The sequence below is a fragment of the Glycine soja genome, chromosome 10, assembly GCF_004193775.1.
Source record: "Glycine soja cultivar W05 chromosome 10, ASM419377v2, whole genome shotgun sequence".
In the NCBI taxonomy this organism is placed as follows: Eukaryota; Viridiplantae; Streptophyta; class Magnoliopsida; order Fabales; family Fabaceae; genus Glycine; species Glycine soja.
Window position 1 is genome coordinate 40361481 of NC_041011.1, and position 18701 is coordinate 40380181.

An 18701-nucleotide genomic window follows, 5' to 3' on the forward strand; every position below is an offset into this window, starting at 1 on the left:
GAAAGTAAAAAAAAAGTTTAAATAAGAAAAAATATAATAAATAATTATTTTGTATTTGTTTTATTAACTTTAAATTAATGATAAAAACTCGTAAATTAAATTGAATTTAAAAGAAAAAAAATACTTATTTTATAAATTTGTAAATAATTTTTTTACACTCCCATACTTAATGAAATATTTAAGTAAAAAAAATACTTATTGTAAAGCATTATAATTAAATTAGATTCATGAATAATTTTTAGAAAAAATTACAATGATAATGATCAGTCAATTAAAAAAATAATTGTGTATATTTTAAAAAAATTAATTTAAAAATCAAGAAACTTTTATTATAATTTATAATTTGATGTCGTTATATATACTAATAGACATCCATATTTTATTATGAAAAAATAATTAAATAAATAATGTTTGATTAAATAGAAATAATAATTTTTTTATTATTTTACGGTAAAATTTATTTATTTTCCTGTATTAATAGCTTTAAAATTATATAAGGAAAACATGTATTTACTAGAGTGATATAGTTTTTCTAAAACTTTTGCTTATATGAACACGTTCATATAGACAAAAATGACTATTTTTTATTTTATTTTAAAAATCAATGAATTAATTAATTAAATTATCTTTTTTCACCGTTCGAGTTGCAGGCGCAGAAGGGATCACCCCACCCCTCTCAGGCCATCGTTTACTGTATGTAATGTAAGCCTTTTCGAATTCTTATCTTTCACAACACAACTGTCTCCATTCCCGCACTAACCGACGCGCGCCGCCGCCGCCGCCGCCGCCGCCGTAACCTCAATCTCCGAACAACTCACTTGCTTCAAATTTCAATTCCTGTCTCTCCGCGCTTATCTTCTACTACATTCCAACTGTTAGTAAAATAGGGTTTGCTTCGGTTAGGGTTTCTTCCTCAGATGGATAACGCCCGATCAGCGAACGGCGAGGAGAATGCGGCGGGAATCCCGGACGATTTGCGGTGCAAGAGGTCCGACGGGAAGCAGTGGCGGTGCACGGCGATGTCGATGCCGGACAAGACCGTCTGCGAGAAGCACTACATCCAGGCAAAGAAGCGCGCCGCGAATTCCGCTATGAGAGCGAATCTCAAGAAAGCGAAGAGGAAGTCGCAGTCGCTGTCGCTGAACGAGTCCGATAATGTTTATATGGAGAGCAAGAGCGACGATTTCGATGTTCCTCTCTCCTCCATTGGCCTCTCTCAGAAGAAGCTCTCCAAGAACCAGTTCCGCTACGAGCCGGAGCGCGACGCGCCGCGAAGAGGCTCGTCCGCGAGACGCTCTTCGAACCTCAACGACGATGATGATGATGACGATGACGACGACGTGGATGGGGATGCGGATGCTGATGTGGCGCTCTATGAGGAAGAGAATTGGGTCTCCTGTGACTCGCCGCCGGATTCTTCGCGCAAGAGGTCGCGGAGGAGCTTGGAAGCTAATGCTACCACTGTGAGTTGGTGTTTGAGTTTTGATTTTGATTTTGATGTGAGTGTAGTGTAATGTGATGAATTTGGAAGGTTGTGTTGTGTGGCAGGAATATTCGGACGGAACCTCCGCCGGTTCTTCCGACGAGGACACCGGCGGGCAGACTTGTCACCAGTGCCGGAGGAATGACCGCGACCGAGTTACTTGGTGTCAACGGTGTGATAGGAGGGGATATTGTGATAGCTGTTTATCAACATGGTGAGCTTTTGGAATTTTACTCATGATAAATGGTAATTCTTGCAGTTGGGTTGTGGCTGTTATGTTAGTTAGTTAGTTATGGTTTACTTGTTTTTAGGTACTCGGACATTTCATTGGATGAAATTCAGAGGATATGTCCTGCTTGCCGGGGTATATGTAATTGCAAGACTTGTTTGCGAAGTGATAATTCAATTAAGGTATTTTGATTGATATGGACTTAGCCTGTTGAGATGAACTTCTACGTAGGTACTTAAAATGAATTGAGTTTCTTCCATAAGCTAAAATGAGCTTATGTGCTATAGCTTTTGGAGAAGTTAAATGCAAGACTTTCTACAAAGGTAAGTGCATAGGTTAGTTTTAGCACATGGGAGAAGCTCAATTCGAGTTACCTTTTTTTATTTCCTTCTCCTATAAGTGTTAATGGAGAAGTTTATCCAAAGATGGCCTTAAAATTTGATGAGGCATGCCTTTGAAGTTTAGCATGTGTAATTTCTTTTCTTGTTGGTGAATTTTCTGGTTTTGCTGGGTTTAAGGTTCGGATACGCGAGATACCTGTTCTAGATAAGTTACAGTATCTCCATGTGCTGCTGTCGTCTGTGCTACCTGTGGTAAAGCAGATCCACTGTGAACAGAGTTTTGAAGTTGAACTTGAAAAGAAGTTGCGTGGTAAGGTTTATTTGGGTTTGCTTGTAGTTTTGTGGTTGTCTACGTTGTTTTTCTTTTTGTGTGGTGAATAAGTAGTTGATGATGTTGTAAAAATGGTTTCTCTCTCAGGTGCTGAAATAGATCTTCCAAGGATAAAATTGAACTCAGATGAGCAGATGTGCTGGTATATTTGTAACAAATTTTGTAGAATTGTTGGTTTTAGTGGGCGCTGAAGCATCATGCACCTGTTCCTTATTCTTAGACAGTATAAGGTTCATTATTATTTTGATTTGTTTTCTTGCAGCAATTTCTGTAGGATACCTATTACTGATTATCATCGACGCTGTCCAAGTTGTTCATATGATTTGTGCCTTAGTTGCTGTCGAGATCTTCGAGAAGCAACTGCAGATCACAATAAAGAACCCCAAACAGAGCAAGCAAAAACTTCTGATCGAAATATATTAAGTAAATTTCCTCATTGGAGATCCAATGACAATGGAAGTATTCCATGTCCCCCTAAGGAGTGTGGTGGCTGTGGTTATTCTTCACTAAATTTAAGCCGGATTTTCAAGATGAACTGGGTTGCAAAGTTGGTGAAAAATGTAGAGGAAATGGTTAGTGGCTGCAGAATTAGTAATGCCGATGGTCCACCGGAAACCGGGCTGAATGATCTGAAACTTTGCCAATATTCTCACAGAGAAGCCAGTGATGATAATTATCTTTATTGCCCAGCATCCGACGATATCAAAACTGATGGGATTGACAATTTTAGAAAGCATTGGAAAACTGGTGAGCCCATTATTGTTAAGCAAGTATTTGATGGGTCATCCATTTCAAGCTGGGATCCAATGGTCATATGGAGAGGGATTCTAGAGACAATAGATGAGAAAGCGAAAGATGAAAACCGGATGGTTAAGGCCATAGATTGCTTAGATGGGTCTGAGGTACAACCATATCTATACCTCTTCTCTTTTTGGTGATTGAAATTGTATTGGTTTTATCTATTGCACTGTTTTTGGTTCATCATTTATGCTAAATTACTCTGCATTATGGCTGCATTTTTGTTACTTTTATATTGACAGATTGATATTGAGCTTGCTCAGTTCATGAAAGGATACTTTGAAGGGCTTATTCTTGAAAATGGTTGGCCACAGTTATTGAAATTGAAAGATTGGCCTTCACCTAGTGCTTCTGAAGAATTTCTGTTGTACCAAAGACCTGAGTTTATCAGCAAACTACCTTTACTTCAGTATATTCACTCCAAGTGGGGCCTTCTCAATGTTGCAGCTAAATTGCCTCATTACTCCTTGCAGAATGATGTAGGACCCAAGATATATATATCTTATGGGATTAGTGATGAACTTGGTAGAGGTGATTCAGTGACAAATCTCCACTTCAATATGCGTGACATGGTATATTACTTAATCCTCATTAACCCGTGAGATGATAAATGGTCTTTTTTTTTGGTCTTTTATAGTTTGAACAGATACAAGTTATTATTTACAGCCACTTTATGGTAATCTGGGTTCCTAGACAGACTGCACTTCTTTATAATCTGTGTTCCAATTTCAAGTGTCTTAACAATATCAATTTGATGCTTCATTGTTAATTTATGTTTGCTTATGTATTTATCATGTTCTTCCCATATTAATATATGCAGGTTGATATTTGTACCTCATTACCAATTGTCAATAATAAGTGCTATGCATATTCAAATGTCAGATGTTTACCCAAACTCTGCTACATACTGTGCATTTGTGTTTAATATTTTAAAGTTCTCTCTCTCTTCCCTGTTATCTTGTCTAGAGTGAAATAATGGAATTTTGATTTATTTGAAGAAAAGGAAAGAAAGGGGGCTATGAGTAAGTAACAAATAGTTAATTTACCGAGTTTCAACAGGTGTACCTTTTGGTTCATACAAATGAAGTAAAGCTGAAGGACTGGCAGAGAACTAAAATTGAAATGATGCAAAAAGCTAAAGCTAATAAGGAATTTGAGGCAAAAGAATCACATGGGGATCCTCAAATATCTTCAAGGGGGAGTTCACCTGATTCCTCACTTGGTACAAAAAGTAGTGGACTGGAAATAGACTCAAACCAGAATAAGTCAATTATGGATCAAGGGTTTGAAATTTATTCTAGTGCTGAAGGTAATACGGCCAATTGTAAACTTCCATTCAATCAAAATGGAGACGTCTCTGAGAAAACACATCCTGGAGTTCTTTGGGATGTTTTTCGTCGGCAGGATGTTCCAATATTGACTAAATATTTGAAAATACATTGGAAGGAATTTGGGAAGTCAGATGATCTTGGAAATGAATTTGTAAGTCTTTAAGAAAGCATTTAAAATTTTACATTGCTTCCCCCTTTTTATTGGTTAACTAACTAGTTTTGTTTTTTTATTATTGCTGATGGTACTCTCTGGATTCAAGGTTGAATGGCCTCTTTATGATGGAGCTATTTTTCTTGACAAACACCATAAAAGAAAGTTGAAGGAAGAATTTGGTAAGATCTTATGTTTTTCTTTCTTTCTTTGAATTCTTCAAGAGCTAGATAGATAAGTGGTATAAGTTAGTTTGACATGGTGGAATTACATAGGTCCTTGCCTTGCCCTTGGGAACTCCATCACCCCCATAAGTTGACAAAATCTTGTAGAGTTCCTTCAATGATGGTAATGAGTGTGATGGGGAAACATAATTCCCCCCTTTTTTGCGAGTTTAAGAATTTTTGAAGGGAAGTGAATATAAGGAGGACAATTCCTTCTCGATCCCCTAGAGCTATGTTTGGAAGCTTTTGATTGATGCGGAAGGGAGGAATGGTAAAAAATTATTGTTTGGAAGCTTTAAGTAACAGAAATGAGTGGAGTTCTTATCCTAGTTTTGGAAGTATAAATGGAATAAGAAGGGGTTAATTGCTTTTCCTTCGTCAAACTTTTTTCTACAAAGGTATAAGTCAATTTGTTGGAAAGCCACTTTTATTGCTGTTACCCCTAGCTTGCCTATTAGAGTTGGTTGCCAATATCTTGAGTGAAGTGTCGTAGTGTGCAGCCACTAAAATGACTTTTCGGGGGTTGAGGTCCCTCGTCGATTAGAGATAAGGCGTAAGTAGTACTTATAAAGCTTGGGCAATTCTTACCATATGAGACAGTTTTGTGGGGTTTAGTTAGGCCCTAAACCCTAAATCTAAAATGGTACATTGTTTGGGCACCAACATTGCCTTGCTCTAGGCCCATAACCCTAGGTGTTAGGAGGGGTGTTGGACAGCTGCCTTAATTGCAGTCACCCCTAACCCTCCTTAATTGCAGCATATGAGAGTTGATTGCCAATGTCTTGGAAAAGACTACCTAAGAAGGGACTGACTAGAAAGGCTGAGTGAACCGTCGTAGTGTGCAATCACTGAGACGTCAACTCTTAAGGGGGTTGAGATCTCACATTAACTAGAGATAAGGCCTTAGTAGTGCTTATAAAGTTTGGGCAATCCTCACCATACAAACCGGTTTTGTGGGATAAAGTTAGGCCCCTAAGCCCAAATTCTAAGAAAACAATTTTCCATTCCCTTCTTCCTTACCTCCCATCCCAATATTGCCCAAAACAACTCTTATTTTTCCCTTTTTGAATTGAGGATGGCGGGGTAGCTTTGCCTTGTATATAAAAAAACATTCAGTTACTTAATTTTTTTTGTTAGTTTTGCATATTGAAATTTTACGCTTACAGCCTTTTTTCTTTTAAATTTGCTGGTATAAGAAAAGATAAGTGAGTACTTGTATAAGGCCTAATTGTAGGTATCTGAGAGACTGAGACCAATTTTCTCATGTGTACTATTTATTATTGGAATCTTAGTACTGATGTGCTAAATTGTGGGTAGCCCTAAGAATTTCTGAAACAATTAATTTTATTTATCTTCTTCCTTTTTAATGTGATTATTATCCTTCCTAAATAGGAGTGGAGCCTTGGTCATTTGAACAGAATTTGGGGGAAGCTATTTTTGTTCCTGCTGGTTGCCCTTTCCAAGCAAGGAATGTTCAGGTGAGTTCATTTCATATACTAATTGCTTAGTTGATGACCATCATAGTTTTATATCCGCTTTCCACACAAAGGAATTTTGATCTGATAGTGTCTACCCATTATTAATATAATCCCTTTAGTTTTTATGAATATTTAACGTACTGAGTTACTAAGGTCTTATTCTAGAGCTGATACTAATATAACTCGGGTGATTTTGAAATTTTGAATTATATGGTAAACAATTTCATTGCTTCATTGTTTGTTTCCTATTTGAGCTGATTTATGACAAAACATATGACATTTATTGATCCATGTAACCGACTGCACCTTCTTTTTTATTTTTGTCGATTTTTGCTGTATTTTTTGCTACTTGAGTGAAACAGACGTTCCTATCTATTAATATCTAACTATCTAAAGTTAAATTGCACATTTCCTATTGAGCTTTGGTCTGTTGTTAATCTATCGAGTATATTGAATTTGAGTCCTTTGCTAGCATTAATAGCTGTTTTTTGTTTTGTGGACCCCTCCTTTCCAAAGTTAATGTTACTCCCCCCACCCATCAATTGGAAGAACTCTATAATCTCAGGTTAAGACTTAAGACCCTGTGCTTCTAGTATAATGCTGTGTAGTGGCAGTTCTAGGCTTTGGTTTGTCAGGAGCTGGGATATTCTTAGAGCAATTACACTGACGTTCCTAACATTTTCCCAAATTACGCTTACCCACCCTTTTGATGTATAAAATTAGAAATAACACCAACCTGCCTTACTAACAAGAAGTGAGTTAAATGTGATATGGAGGTCAAAATAATGTAACTTAGGGGTCTATTCAATTAGGATTTTAAAAGACTTTTTTTTTTGTTAAAAAGTCTTGAGGTATTCGATCAAGATTTTTAAATAATAGAAATAAGTCTTGTGGTATTCAATCAAGACTATTAGGAATTTTTAAGAAATTAAATTATGTCCATTGGTATTCAATTAAGATTTTTTACCACTTAAAAAAGTCTTCTAGTATTTAAAAGTATACAAATTTCAATGTTTTCTTTCTTTTAAGATGGATTTCATGAGACTTTTTATGATAAAATACCCATTAAACATTCTCATTCAAACTCTTGAGATTTCATGAGGCTTTCTTTCTTTTCATGTAAATTGACATGTTTTTGTTTTCATCGCACATAATCCCCCGTCTCTTTGTTGAAAGCAGTAGATATCCATAATTTTTTGTTCTCTTTTGACCAATGGTCAACATGCCTTAAAACGCGTGATATGAGAGATTTTTTCAATTCTTTGAATTTGGTGGATATCTTGACTACGTGCTTATACATGTAAATAAACGTGAATATATATGATATATTCACATGAGAAATATATAATTTTAATGAACGCGAGAAATTGACTCACGTATAAATACATAAATATATAAATAAGGTTTGAAACGTGTATGTTTTTTGTTTGGTGGGATTGTTATTGTGAGAATAATTACAAGTATCCATACCACTGACAAACATTGTGGTATATAGTTTTTATACAATTAACATGATTGATGATTGAAGAGGAATGAACGTATTGTGCTTGTAAATATGCTAGGGAAAATTGATTTGTGATGTAACAGGTTTATGGTTCTTTGTATAAGATGAGTTCTATTAAAAGTGTTAGGTGGACAAAATTCATGGATTTTTATCAATAATTTTAAATGTTTTTTAAAAATTCGCAGAGTCCTTTAAAATCTTAACAATTCATAATGTCCTTTCAAATCTTATGAATTCATATTTTGTAAATCCATCAAAATCTGAATTACAAAATCCTAATCATAAAAGTCTCTTAAAAAAATCTTTAAAGTCATTATGTTGTTACAAAGTCTTTTGATTGAAATTCACAAGATTTTTTTATGTCAAAATAGTCTTTTAAAATCTTAATTCAATACACACCTCCCTTAATCTAAATTTTCTGAACGAACTCTCTTAACTAAAGAATCAACATTTTGGAAGTTATTAGAAATGTTTTTATAAGCTTCTTTAATTAATATATTGCACTTCTTTCTGAACTATAATCTTTTTATAAGTGGATTTTTTTGTTTAATGGAAACAATATGGTCAAATTTGTCATAATGTGTGATTGCTCACTCGATATTTCAGTCCAATGTTCAGTTAGGCCTTGATTTCTTATCTCCGGAAAGCGTGGGTGATGCTGTAAGATTGGCAGAGGAAATTCGCTGTGTACCTAATGAACATGAAGCAAAGCTTCAAGTTTTGGAGGTCAGAAGAGAGAAGAGTTACATTTAATTAAGCTTCCTTTTTTGTTGCCACTTGCCTGTCCCTCCCTATTTTGTCCTTTTAAAATGCTTGTGTTTTAAAAATATTTTTGTTAGCGTGTTGATATATGCTTCTTGGGCATTTATGCAGGTTGGGAAGATCTCCCTTTATGCAGCAAGTTCAGCCATCAAAGAAGTTCAAAAACTTGTACTTGACCCAAAGTATGCAAATTTCAGACTTGTCTTGGCAATTGCATTAGTTCTCTCTCTCTCTCTCTCTCTATCTCCCAATGTCCTTGTCCTTAAAAATGGAAAATAAATTGTTTTGCTTGACTAATGGTTCTTATCCGGGATAAGTTATCCCTAGGCTTTGAGTTTTATTATACATGGTATTTGGAATTGGTCTGTTGTCCTGTTAGGTCCTGCAAGGTTACCATTGACAGAAATGTCATGTTTCCTTATTGATTTTTTGTGATAAATAATTGTCCCAATGTCAACATCTTCTTACTGCTACCTAAAATAGTGAAACGGTTTAACTGTTGTTTTGTCAGACTTGGCGCCCAGATCGGTTATGGAGATCCTAATTTGACTGCAATGGTTTCCGAGAATTATGAGAAGATGGTTAAGCGGAGGCAGATTACTTGTGCTTGAACTTCCACACTCGGTCATTGAATCCGGAAAGAGGGGGGATTGTGTACATTAGTTGTATTTGAGCAATATTTTATGGGTTGGTATTTTCAGTGTAGTTTTGATCAAATACCTAGGTAATCATTTAAATGTGTATAATAGTTACGTTAGAGAATCATGTAATGACCAACTTCAAATCTGATTTTATTTCAAAATGTGGAAAAGAAACAATGTAATATATACAAAGCTAAAAATTTGTGTCTGCTGCCCTTTAAGTTAAGAAATGCTTGTGACCTTATTTTTCATTGAAATGGTAACAGACGCACCCAAAAAATTGAAATTGGTTCGGTTTAGAGGACATTCTCTAGCCATGCAATTCAAAAACATAGCTTCGGAAACCAAGGAGTTACAAGGTCGACCTAAGAGAAGCCTTTTTTTTGGGTCTTGGCTTGTGACCTTATTTGGCAATGAAGCTTCGTTTTGAACCACTTAAATTGTGAGGCTAAATGAATTAGCAATCCTATAGAATTCTGACTTCAATCCTGGCCACTCTGATTCAGGTGCCTGAGCATTTAATGTAAAAAGCCTGCCATCACGAGCGCAGCAAACGGAAACGTTGTGTCGCCTAAACGAGGGACTCCCAACTCTGAACTCCAGTTCGTAGTATTTGACATTTGTAACGGAATCCTCTCTCAAACTTGATTTTATTAATGTCCCCTTAACGTCAGGGCGTTGCCCTGATCCTGTTATGCTTCGAACCACTGCTTCACCCACCTCATCTGGCCCCCCAAATGCTTCAATCCTAGTGAAAAAAAGGTTAGATATACAAGCTGTCAATCTTTCTTTTCTTAATAATTAGTATCAAATGAGACATTGATTGACAAACTAGTTATAATTATTCATTTATTTTTTTAATGCTGTTTTTGGACCCAACACTTTGCACTGAAAGGAAAAAGTAAAAAGTTATCTTTTTTATTTATTTATTATTATTAATATATATAATAATTCTTTTAGTCGGCCATTTGGTTGGTAATAACTAATAAAGTGAAGTGAATCTCTGAAGAAATTTACTAGTTACCAGAGCTCATTCATACTCACGAGAATTCTGGAGCAACAGATGAAACAATGACACTAACATTGAGTTCTCCAGTGGAACCGGGAGGACCAAATGCAACAACCGGTTCATTGATGTTAGAACGCCGCCGTTCATTCAGCGGAGGAGGATCCAATGATCGTTCCATCTCTCTTTTCTTAGCAGCTCGATACAGCAGCGTCTGATCTCCCACCCAATTTGCTGGGTATATGAATTCTGATAATCCAAATCCAAATATATATAAAAAAATGATTTTTTTTTTCTTTACTTTTATACATTGGTTCTTAATAATATAATGAATTTTCAAGGCAAATTACCGAATCCTTCCTTTGTGTCAACGCAGCGGCTGTAACCTCCAATGGGATAAAGCACGTCCAGCTTGAGATTACGCCCACTTTGTGGCGACAAACCGAGAAGAAAACTGGTGATGCCACCAAAGTTTGCACCCACAGCCACTAGTGAAGCTGACCCAACCCCCACAAGAAGCCGCCTCTGAAATTTGGTGGCTAATGGTGCAAATTCCTCCGCCGGAGGCCGCCCTCCATCGTCACGATCACCGGAACATTGTGGTATTCGAATTGGGTTGCATGCCCCTAACCTGGCTTGCACTGCCATACCCATGTGCTGTTCTACATAACAGGGCACTTGTTTGTCGTGTTATATGGATGCAAAATTTAATTTACGTCTTCCTTTTGGTTCCAATCACGAGAAGGGATGCAATCCAAGTCCGAGACACAATAATCTAGTGGTGGATTCTGGTTGAGTTGGTCGTCCATGCTGGCATTCTTGTGGCTCCTCATTATAGGAATGGGATAGCTCTTATCTGCTTCATGTGGTTCTCATTCCTTCGGGTAATCAAGAGCCACGGCATAAACTTAGTTTTTAATTCTTGCCTTCATTTGTGAAGATTTTTTTATTATACATGAAATGTCAGACATATCAATTTTGATAATTTAACTTGGTTATATGGTAAAATCTAATTCTTTCACGTGATAAGCTTCTCCTCTCTATAATAATAATAATAATAATAATAATAATAAGTGCCTATGAATAGAGAATTCTTAATGCGTTTCCATTAATTTTAACATTTGAACACAAATTTATACGGTCAAAATCAGATTTCACATGATAAGTTTCACCTCTCTATCTCTATAATATAGTCAATTATACTAATTATTCTTTAAGTTTTATGAATTTATACAAACACCCTCTTGCTTTTATCCATTCTTGCCCTGACTTTCCTTTATTTATTTTTAAAAATATACACTAACACCATTTATGTAATTTTACAAAATTTCAAGAAGTGTAATTTACTTTAATACGTAATACAAAATTAAAGTGTGTTTTAACTTTAACAAGGAATTCCCAAATAATTTGTGCTTTCATTTAAGATTTGGCCTATATAGAGTCGCGAATGTATTATCAAGGCGGTGGACGATGAAAAAAATTATTCTCGAATGAAAATATAATTCTTTTTATCTATATTTAATTTTAGCTATCTATTTTAATCGTGCAGTTAAGATTCAATAACTGTTATTCCCTCTATTCCTCTCTGTAAAATATATTATTGGTTCGTTAGTTCAAATAGTACATATTTGATTTCCTTCATGGCTTTGTTAAACTTAATTCTTATCAAATAATTTAATTATTATTTAAAAAATGGTTGTAAATGATAATTATTTATTATTTACTTTCCAATTAGTTATCACAAGAATCTCCCGTTTTGAAGAATATTTGTGTCATGATGACTTGGTAATCGCTAACTTTTCCAAACTAAGAATACGTTGTATATACACTGAAAAATATTCTTGAATCTGCGTTGTATTTAGTCATCTTGAGACTTACATAACTTTTTTTTTTTTATTCTGAGAATTACATAACTTTGATGTATGGAGATGTACATAAAGTCTACCCAATAAAATATTTGGAAGATCATCACCCATGGAGATGCCATAGCTAGTCACCAAACCTAAAGAATAGTATACTCAAGACAACTTCAACAACCTTCAGCTTATGCTAGATAAAGGTATATTATCACTTGTGCTTTATCTTGATCTGAATCTAACAAGATTTAGTAGTTGTAAGTCCACAAAGGAGATGTGTGCCATTCAAATTAATTACTTATGAAGGGGACTGGAGATGTTGATTAGTTGAGAAAAGTTATCACCTTGATGAGGCACTATGAGATGTTTACCACGAAGGAGGGCAAAACCATTGATAAATGTTTAGAAGATTTCAAACTCAAATGGTGTGGAAGGCTCAAAACAATCTAAAGATCCTAGATAGTCTTCCCAAGGTGTGTGAACCAAGTAGCACAGTCATCCAAGAAGGTCATGATATGAAAACCTTGATGTTGGACAAGTTGTTGGGAGTTCATAAGGTTCATGAGGTGCATCTTCAAAAACGGGACAAGCTCAAAATGAAGGATCCCCTAGCCCTAAAGATAGGAGAATCCAGTCTAAAGAAACATGAGAAGTCTGAAAGAAAAGCCCACTCCAAAACCTCTTAAAGCTAATAACATGGTAGAGTTTGAAACAGAGAATAATTATAAATATATATTTACTTTTTTTTATCTCTCTATCTTTCTCATCGCATAATTTATCCTAGTTATTGTTCTCTATCTCTCTTTTTTTCTTTTTCTTTTTTCCTATTTCTCTCTTTTTCCACTCATTCCATCCCAAGATGGGGGTAGATATATGTTTACTATTTTCCTATCACATAATTCGTATTCGCAATATATTTTGTGGAGAGATAAAAAGACAATATATATTGAGAGGAATGTGCTAAATTAAAAGAGAGATTAAAAAAATGAACTATAAAAAAGTGTTTCAGAAATTGACATTATCCTTAATTTTAACATTTGAACACAAATTTATGAGATCCTCTAAGGATATGGGTCTACACTGTTGCACTGGCTGGTGCTGCGAAACTCGACCACACTGTCGACGACTCAATGCGTCTTCCTCTTTAGAAAGACACGTTCAGTCGTTTGTCGCACGATTTCTATTCTATATATGTGGCCGAAAGGGAGGATTAATTAGTTAAAGAAAAAGAAGCACATAACGACCAAATCAGCTGAAAATTCCACCCTCTAAAAAAGTTGACTTTTATTCCTTGTCGGGTGATCTTTTTCAAATGCTGCTCGTTGTTGAAAATGATTCAAAGCCTGCGTTCTTACTAGACCAGTTTCTCCAAACCTCATCCGGTGCACCAGTTTCCCCTTGTTGAGCACCACCATAGAAATTTCCATGTGCACCCCCACCACTACCACTTCCTCCACCTCCTATTCCCAAAAAGTCAAGAGTCATAACATCCCCACTTCCTTTACTTCCAGCAACGTTATTAATAGCACTACTCGAACCTCCATTTGTTGTTCCTCCACTACTGCTTCTATTGTTGTTTTGCTCTATGATCTTCGACAAAGCCTTGCTTTGGTCCAAAATAGCGTTGAACATGTCCACACCGTTCATCCCAACGCTCCCTCCACCCATCCCATTTGCACTACCGAAACTATACTGAGTAGAAATGTTAACCTCTTGTTGTTGGTGGTGGTGGCCACTGTGCATGTACTGGTTCGTGAAGGGTTGCCCATTTGGTTGTTGATGATGATGATGCTGTTGCAGCACACCAAACGATGGTGGTGCCATGTTTGTTGCAAAAGTACTTTTTTCGGTCAGTGTTGCTCCCATTTGCGCAGCTTTTTGCAACAACGCAGTGGCTGACATGTGTGGCGACCCTGCAGCAAGGTGGAGCCCGTTTTCATCGAACATGTTTGAGCTTAGTTGAAGAGAGGGAGAAGAGGTTGATGACAGGCTTCTCGTGAACACTGTTCCTGCAGCCATGTTGTTGTTGAAGGGTTTTTGTGCAGGCATTGGCATGAGCTCGTGTGGGAGTGATAGTGGGTGCTTGTGATCAGCATGGTTGAACTCCGAGGTGGTGCCACCCATTTGTGCAGGGTTGGGAACAATGCTGTTGGTGTTGATTGGTAATGATGAAACGAGGTTTGGGATTTGTTGACATTGCAAGTTTGGACCTATCTTTGGCAATTGTCCTTCGTTGGCTTTGTTGTTCTCCTCAGCTAGTGCGTCACAGAAAGCTCTGTGCGTAATGAAGCTGTCTCTTCTGCAAAGTTAAATCAATATATATGAAGCATTCAGTAAGTAATAATGATGCATGCATTAAGCAAAAAAAAGAGATAGGAGTTTGGGGAACTGCATATAAATAATGCCAATATAGTTGTTCATGAGGACCATGATGGGTATTATTATCATCAAATAAAAAGTGGTGGAATCTTTGACTGAGCCTAATATATAGATGCTACTTGCTTAATTGCATGTGTTGATTATTAATCGAGGGTTGCGTATACCCTTGATTATCTTCGCATATGATAAAGAAAGGTTTATGAAAACTAGAGAAAAATTTTCAAAACAGATAAGCTAACTTAAAGGTATATATACGAAAATAAATTCAAAGATGAGAAGTAATTCATATTTTTTTTTAAGTCAACAAGGCTGTGTGGTCAAGGAAAGACCCCATGTAACATTTTAATTATAAAAGGACAAGTGCTGCGTGCCACTTATGCTCGGAAACCATGGATGAATATAGATTGATGAGTCAAATTTGATATATATATATATATATATATAAGATATGACGTAGAAATTTAGATACATGTGTGTAACTATGTATCAACCTGGAAAAGATGGTACCACAGTCACACTTGTATTCCCTTGTACCACATATTTTTGAGTGGGCTTTCCAGTCAGATTGAACAGCGTATTTCTTTGAGCACTTATCACATTTCCACTTCTTCTCGCCGTGCTTTCTGCAGAAGTGCTTTTTGATGCCAGTGAGATCTCCGAGTGCTCTTGCTGGGTTGTGGTGGACGCACGAAGGTTCTGGACACACGTAAACCCTCTTTCGAATTTCCGTGCTTGTTCTCTGCTTCAGCTTCCACGGCAAGTTGTGGCCTCGCCGGTGCAACTGAAGGTTCTGGTCTCTTTGAAACCCTTTGTTGCAGATTTCACATATGAACCTGTTTGTGGCCATTAGTGTGGTCGGTGATAGAGCAATAACTTCAGCACTTGGATCTGCACACACGTGAGTGCCAAAACAAGTAATTAAATTAAACTATGCATATAGTTCTAGCTAGTTCCTTCACCATTAATTATTAATGTGCAATAATATATATATATATATATATATATATGCACCCAAACCAAGGATAATACTTGTTATTATTTCAAGTTGTTTCAATGGATATTTAATTAATTATGGAAAGGAAGAAAGTGACAAAACATAGAAAGTGAATATGTATAATTGTAATAATAATAACAATGGAGATAGAAGGAGCAACAAGAAGAAGAAGAAAAAATGGGTGCTATCTGATTCTTTGTTCACACTTCAGCCACCAAGATAAGAAGAATGAAAAGAGAGAAAGATAGAATATTTATATTTAAATTATAGCCAAACTCCAAGACTTCTTTCTCTCTCTTTGTCTCTTCTTCCACAAACCCTTTCGATCATATTTTTTTTTGACACATATCCAGATACAGACACAAGGAAACAAAGACATAAGAATACTCAACAGACACCGCATAAAGAGCAAGAGGGTATTTCATATATAAAAGCATATGGTCCTTTTATCCTGAAACAGTTGTGAAACAAAAAACAAAGGAAACAGGAGGAGAACTAGCAGTCAAGCAAAGTCAACAGTGAATAGCAATGATTGTAAAGCCCTTCATGGCAATAATTGAGCCTCTTCTACTACTAGTTACTATACTCCCCAATAATTCATCATTTTTGCTATCTAATTCTGGCTTAAAAACTACCCAGATCCTTGTCTCCGTTTGAAAGATGATGACTTCTAACCAGATCAAGGCCCTATCCTCTTAATTTCATGGAGCCTATACATAAATATCTTAATTAAATGTGCTCAAATTAATTAAGCATGTCATCATCCAGAAATTTAATGTAGACCTTTTGTGGGATATCATTTTCTTAATTTTATTATACAAAACCCCATTTTTTAGTAAATATACAAGCAAACTATGCATCATTATTTCATTTTTAAAATCAACGAGATGGGTGAAGAAAATTGAATATACTTTTTTCCATGAATTGAAAGATATTGTTATATTATATTCTAGGAATTAGCATGTGCTGGCCATGGGTAACAATATTCATCTATGTCTGCAGCTTTAATTTGACTATCCATTTTTTAAATCTGAAAAAAAATATTTGAAAGTCCAATAATTAGAAAGTGTGACTTAAACTAGTAACGCTCAGAAAGCAAAGACAAGAAAAGAAGAAGAAGAAGAAGAAAACAAAGAATATTCACCAATATATATGTAAATGGGGCTGAAAAAGAGTAAACTTTTTTCTGAGATGGTTGCTAGAAAAGTTACCTGGATTTCCTGGTAGGCTCCTTTTCTTCTTAACAGGTGCAGGTGGTTGTGAATTTGTGTTGGAACCATTGCTATTATTTGTTGTTGTAGTTGAAGTGTGAGAATGTGGACTGTGGAACTGACCAAGCATCTCAGATTGCTGTTGTTTAACTGCTGCATCTTCTCTGGTATTCTCTGTAGAGAAGCTCCCACTATCACAACTTGTGATGTTTGACATTGAAGGTAGCCAAAGAAAAGGGAAGAATCTGTTGAAAATATTCCCTTTATTCAATTTTACAAACAAGTGTTTGTTTGTTTTGTTTCACTCAGCTTGTTGAAGCTGCTATAGCTGCAGCAAGATGAATTTTGTTCAGAAAAAAACTAAGGAAAAAAAAATTAAAGGAGAGGTAATTGAGACAGAAAAGATGGGATTTGTGCAACTAGAGGAAGACAAAAACCAGGAAACTCTCCTCCTTTTATGGTGTAGAGATGAGGGTGTTTGCTGGCACAAGAATACAAGAACCTTGCCTTGGATTTGCAATGTAATTAAAAAAAATATACAATTATACTTCTTTTAGGCACTGTTGTTTGTAGCTATAGATATGCCCCCAGCAATGCTTGGTATTTAATAAAAAGCCCTTCACTTATTTTTCCAGGTATAAAATTAGCTGCTTACAGTATATATTCTCATTACGATTAATTAATTAAGTAATTAAAAAGGACAATTGCAATACCATTGTATTGTTATAATAAAAAAAAATAATTTTAATATCGGTTTTGTTAGATTATTTTATATTTTTTTAAATCAATCAGGAGAAATAAACATTTTAATGTGCTTCAATTTTTCTTTTTTAAATATATACGTGTAAGAAAAAGAATAAAAGTGTAATTACAACAAACATTTCCCTAAAATAAATTATCGCACAAAGTGTTTGAAAAATGGGGGTCGATCAAGACTCGGCATTAATTCAACATCTTTCTTAAATTAAAGATTGGCTTGGCCATAAATAAATATGCTGTGTAAGTACAAGCATAATCACATATTTAAATCTTAAGGAGTAAACAGTGTATGTACTTATTGTATAAATGATTTATATTTTGTTATTTTAATTAAAAATTAATTATTGTATATAAAAAATTTACTGGTTTTTATAATAATTATCTTAAAAATTATATTATTATGACTTTAATTGGTTGATAGTATAAAATTTAGGGCATAAAAATTTAACTCACCTAAATGCAATATATGTTAATGAGATTAGTTGTTTGTGAAAAAAGAGAAATATAGCAACTTCTAACTTGTTTTGACTATATCAACGAATAAGTTCTTTTTTCTTTTAAATTTTAACAACGTTACCATATATATTGGAGAGAAGGAAAATTGATCGTCAAAAAGTGTATGAAAACGTGTGCTACTATGGTGAAGCTCACTTTATCCAAAAATACTATGAAAGGACTGAAATGAACATAAATTGATTCCCACACTTCAATTTTTGTTTTGTTGAAATAGTTAATTGTATAAAATTGTATGAGAAGAAAGATAAAGAATATTAACAAATAGTATTCCTTCTTAATAAGGATTAAGGAAGGGTATTATGGGTACTTCAGTTGTGGTTGTCTTTTAAAAGTTTAATTTATTTGACGAAGCTAGCGGACGAGGGCTTCAAGTTGGAAACTTTGTCTGTTTCTGGGGATATTTTAAAGGGAATAATATTGTTCCCAAAACACCCCTGTCCTTTAATTGAAATCACAAAAATGCTACTATGAGGAAGACTCAGCCGCCTAGAGCATGTAGTTACCGATTTAACCTTACCCCGTCACGGGTTGATTCTGATCGAATCATTCTCGAAAATGACCCCATAATAATACAAAAATTCTTCTGTTCACGTGTGTTCGGGGTAATTTCCGATGGGTCAGACTCCGTGGTAACTTTGAAATTAAGATTCAAACATAGAGCCCTTTTGTAATTTGGTCTAACTTCAAGCATGCTTAGCAATTTGTCC

The 18701-nt window shown here is 35.4% G+C and overlaps 3 protein-coding genes across 4 annotated transcripts; 1 reads left to right on the forward strand and 2 right to left on the reverse strand.

Moving 5' to 3' along the window:
• Window positions 1-633: 633 nt before the first annotated feature.
• On the forward strand, window positions 634-9482 carry LOC114372354 (lysine-specific demethylase JMJ25-like). Of its 2 annotated transcripts, none has more exons than XM_028329860.1 (13): window positions 634-1463; window positions 1549-1697; window positions 1795-1894; window positions 2231-2363; window positions 2472-2526; window positions 2647-3286; window positions 3425-3754; window positions 4242-4664; window positions 4774-4846; window positions 6281-6366; window positions 8477-8596; window positions 8744-8814; window positions 9144-9482. In XM_028329860.1, the coding sequence occupies exons 1-13, from the start codon at window positions 918-920 to the stop codon at window positions 9241-9243; spliced, it is 2826 nt and encodes a 941-aa protein (XP_028185661.1). In that variant the 5' UTR covers window positions 634-917; the 3' UTR covers window positions 9244-9482. The 2 variants fall into 2 exon arrangements, with proteins under 2 accessions (XP_028185661.1, XP_028185662.1); XM_028329861.1 differs by having other exon boundaries at window positions 8489-8596.
• A 13-nt stretch (window positions 9483-9495) lies between these two features.
• On the reverse strand, window positions 9496-11177 carry LOC114372355 (psbP domain-containing protein 7, chloroplastic). Its single transcript, XM_028329862.1, has 3 exons — window positions 10630-11177; window positions 10318-10528; window positions 9496-10021 (listed from the first exon to the last, which is right to left on the reverse strand). The coding sequence occupies exons 1-3, from the start codon at window positions 10931-10933 to the stop codon at window positions 9709-9711; spliced, it is 828 nt and encodes a 275-aa protein (XP_028185663.1). The 5' UTR covers window positions 10934-11177; the 3' UTR covers window positions 9496-9708.
• A 1919-nt stretch (window positions 11178-13096) lies between these two features.
• LOC114371019 (zinc finger protein GAI-ASSOCIATED FACTOR 1-like) lies at window positions 13097-17224 on the reverse strand. Its single transcript, XM_028328420.1, has 3 exons — window positions 16720-17224; window positions 15006-15402; window positions 13097-14434 (listed from the first exon to the last, which is right to left on the reverse strand). Exons 1-3 carry the CDS (start codon window positions 16934-16936, stop codon window positions 13444-13446), a joined length of 1605 nt encoding a protein of 534 aa, XP_028184221.1. The 5' UTR covers window positions 16937-17224; the 3' UTR covers window positions 13097-13443.
• Between the last annotated feature and the right edge of the window lie 1477 nt (window positions 17225-18701).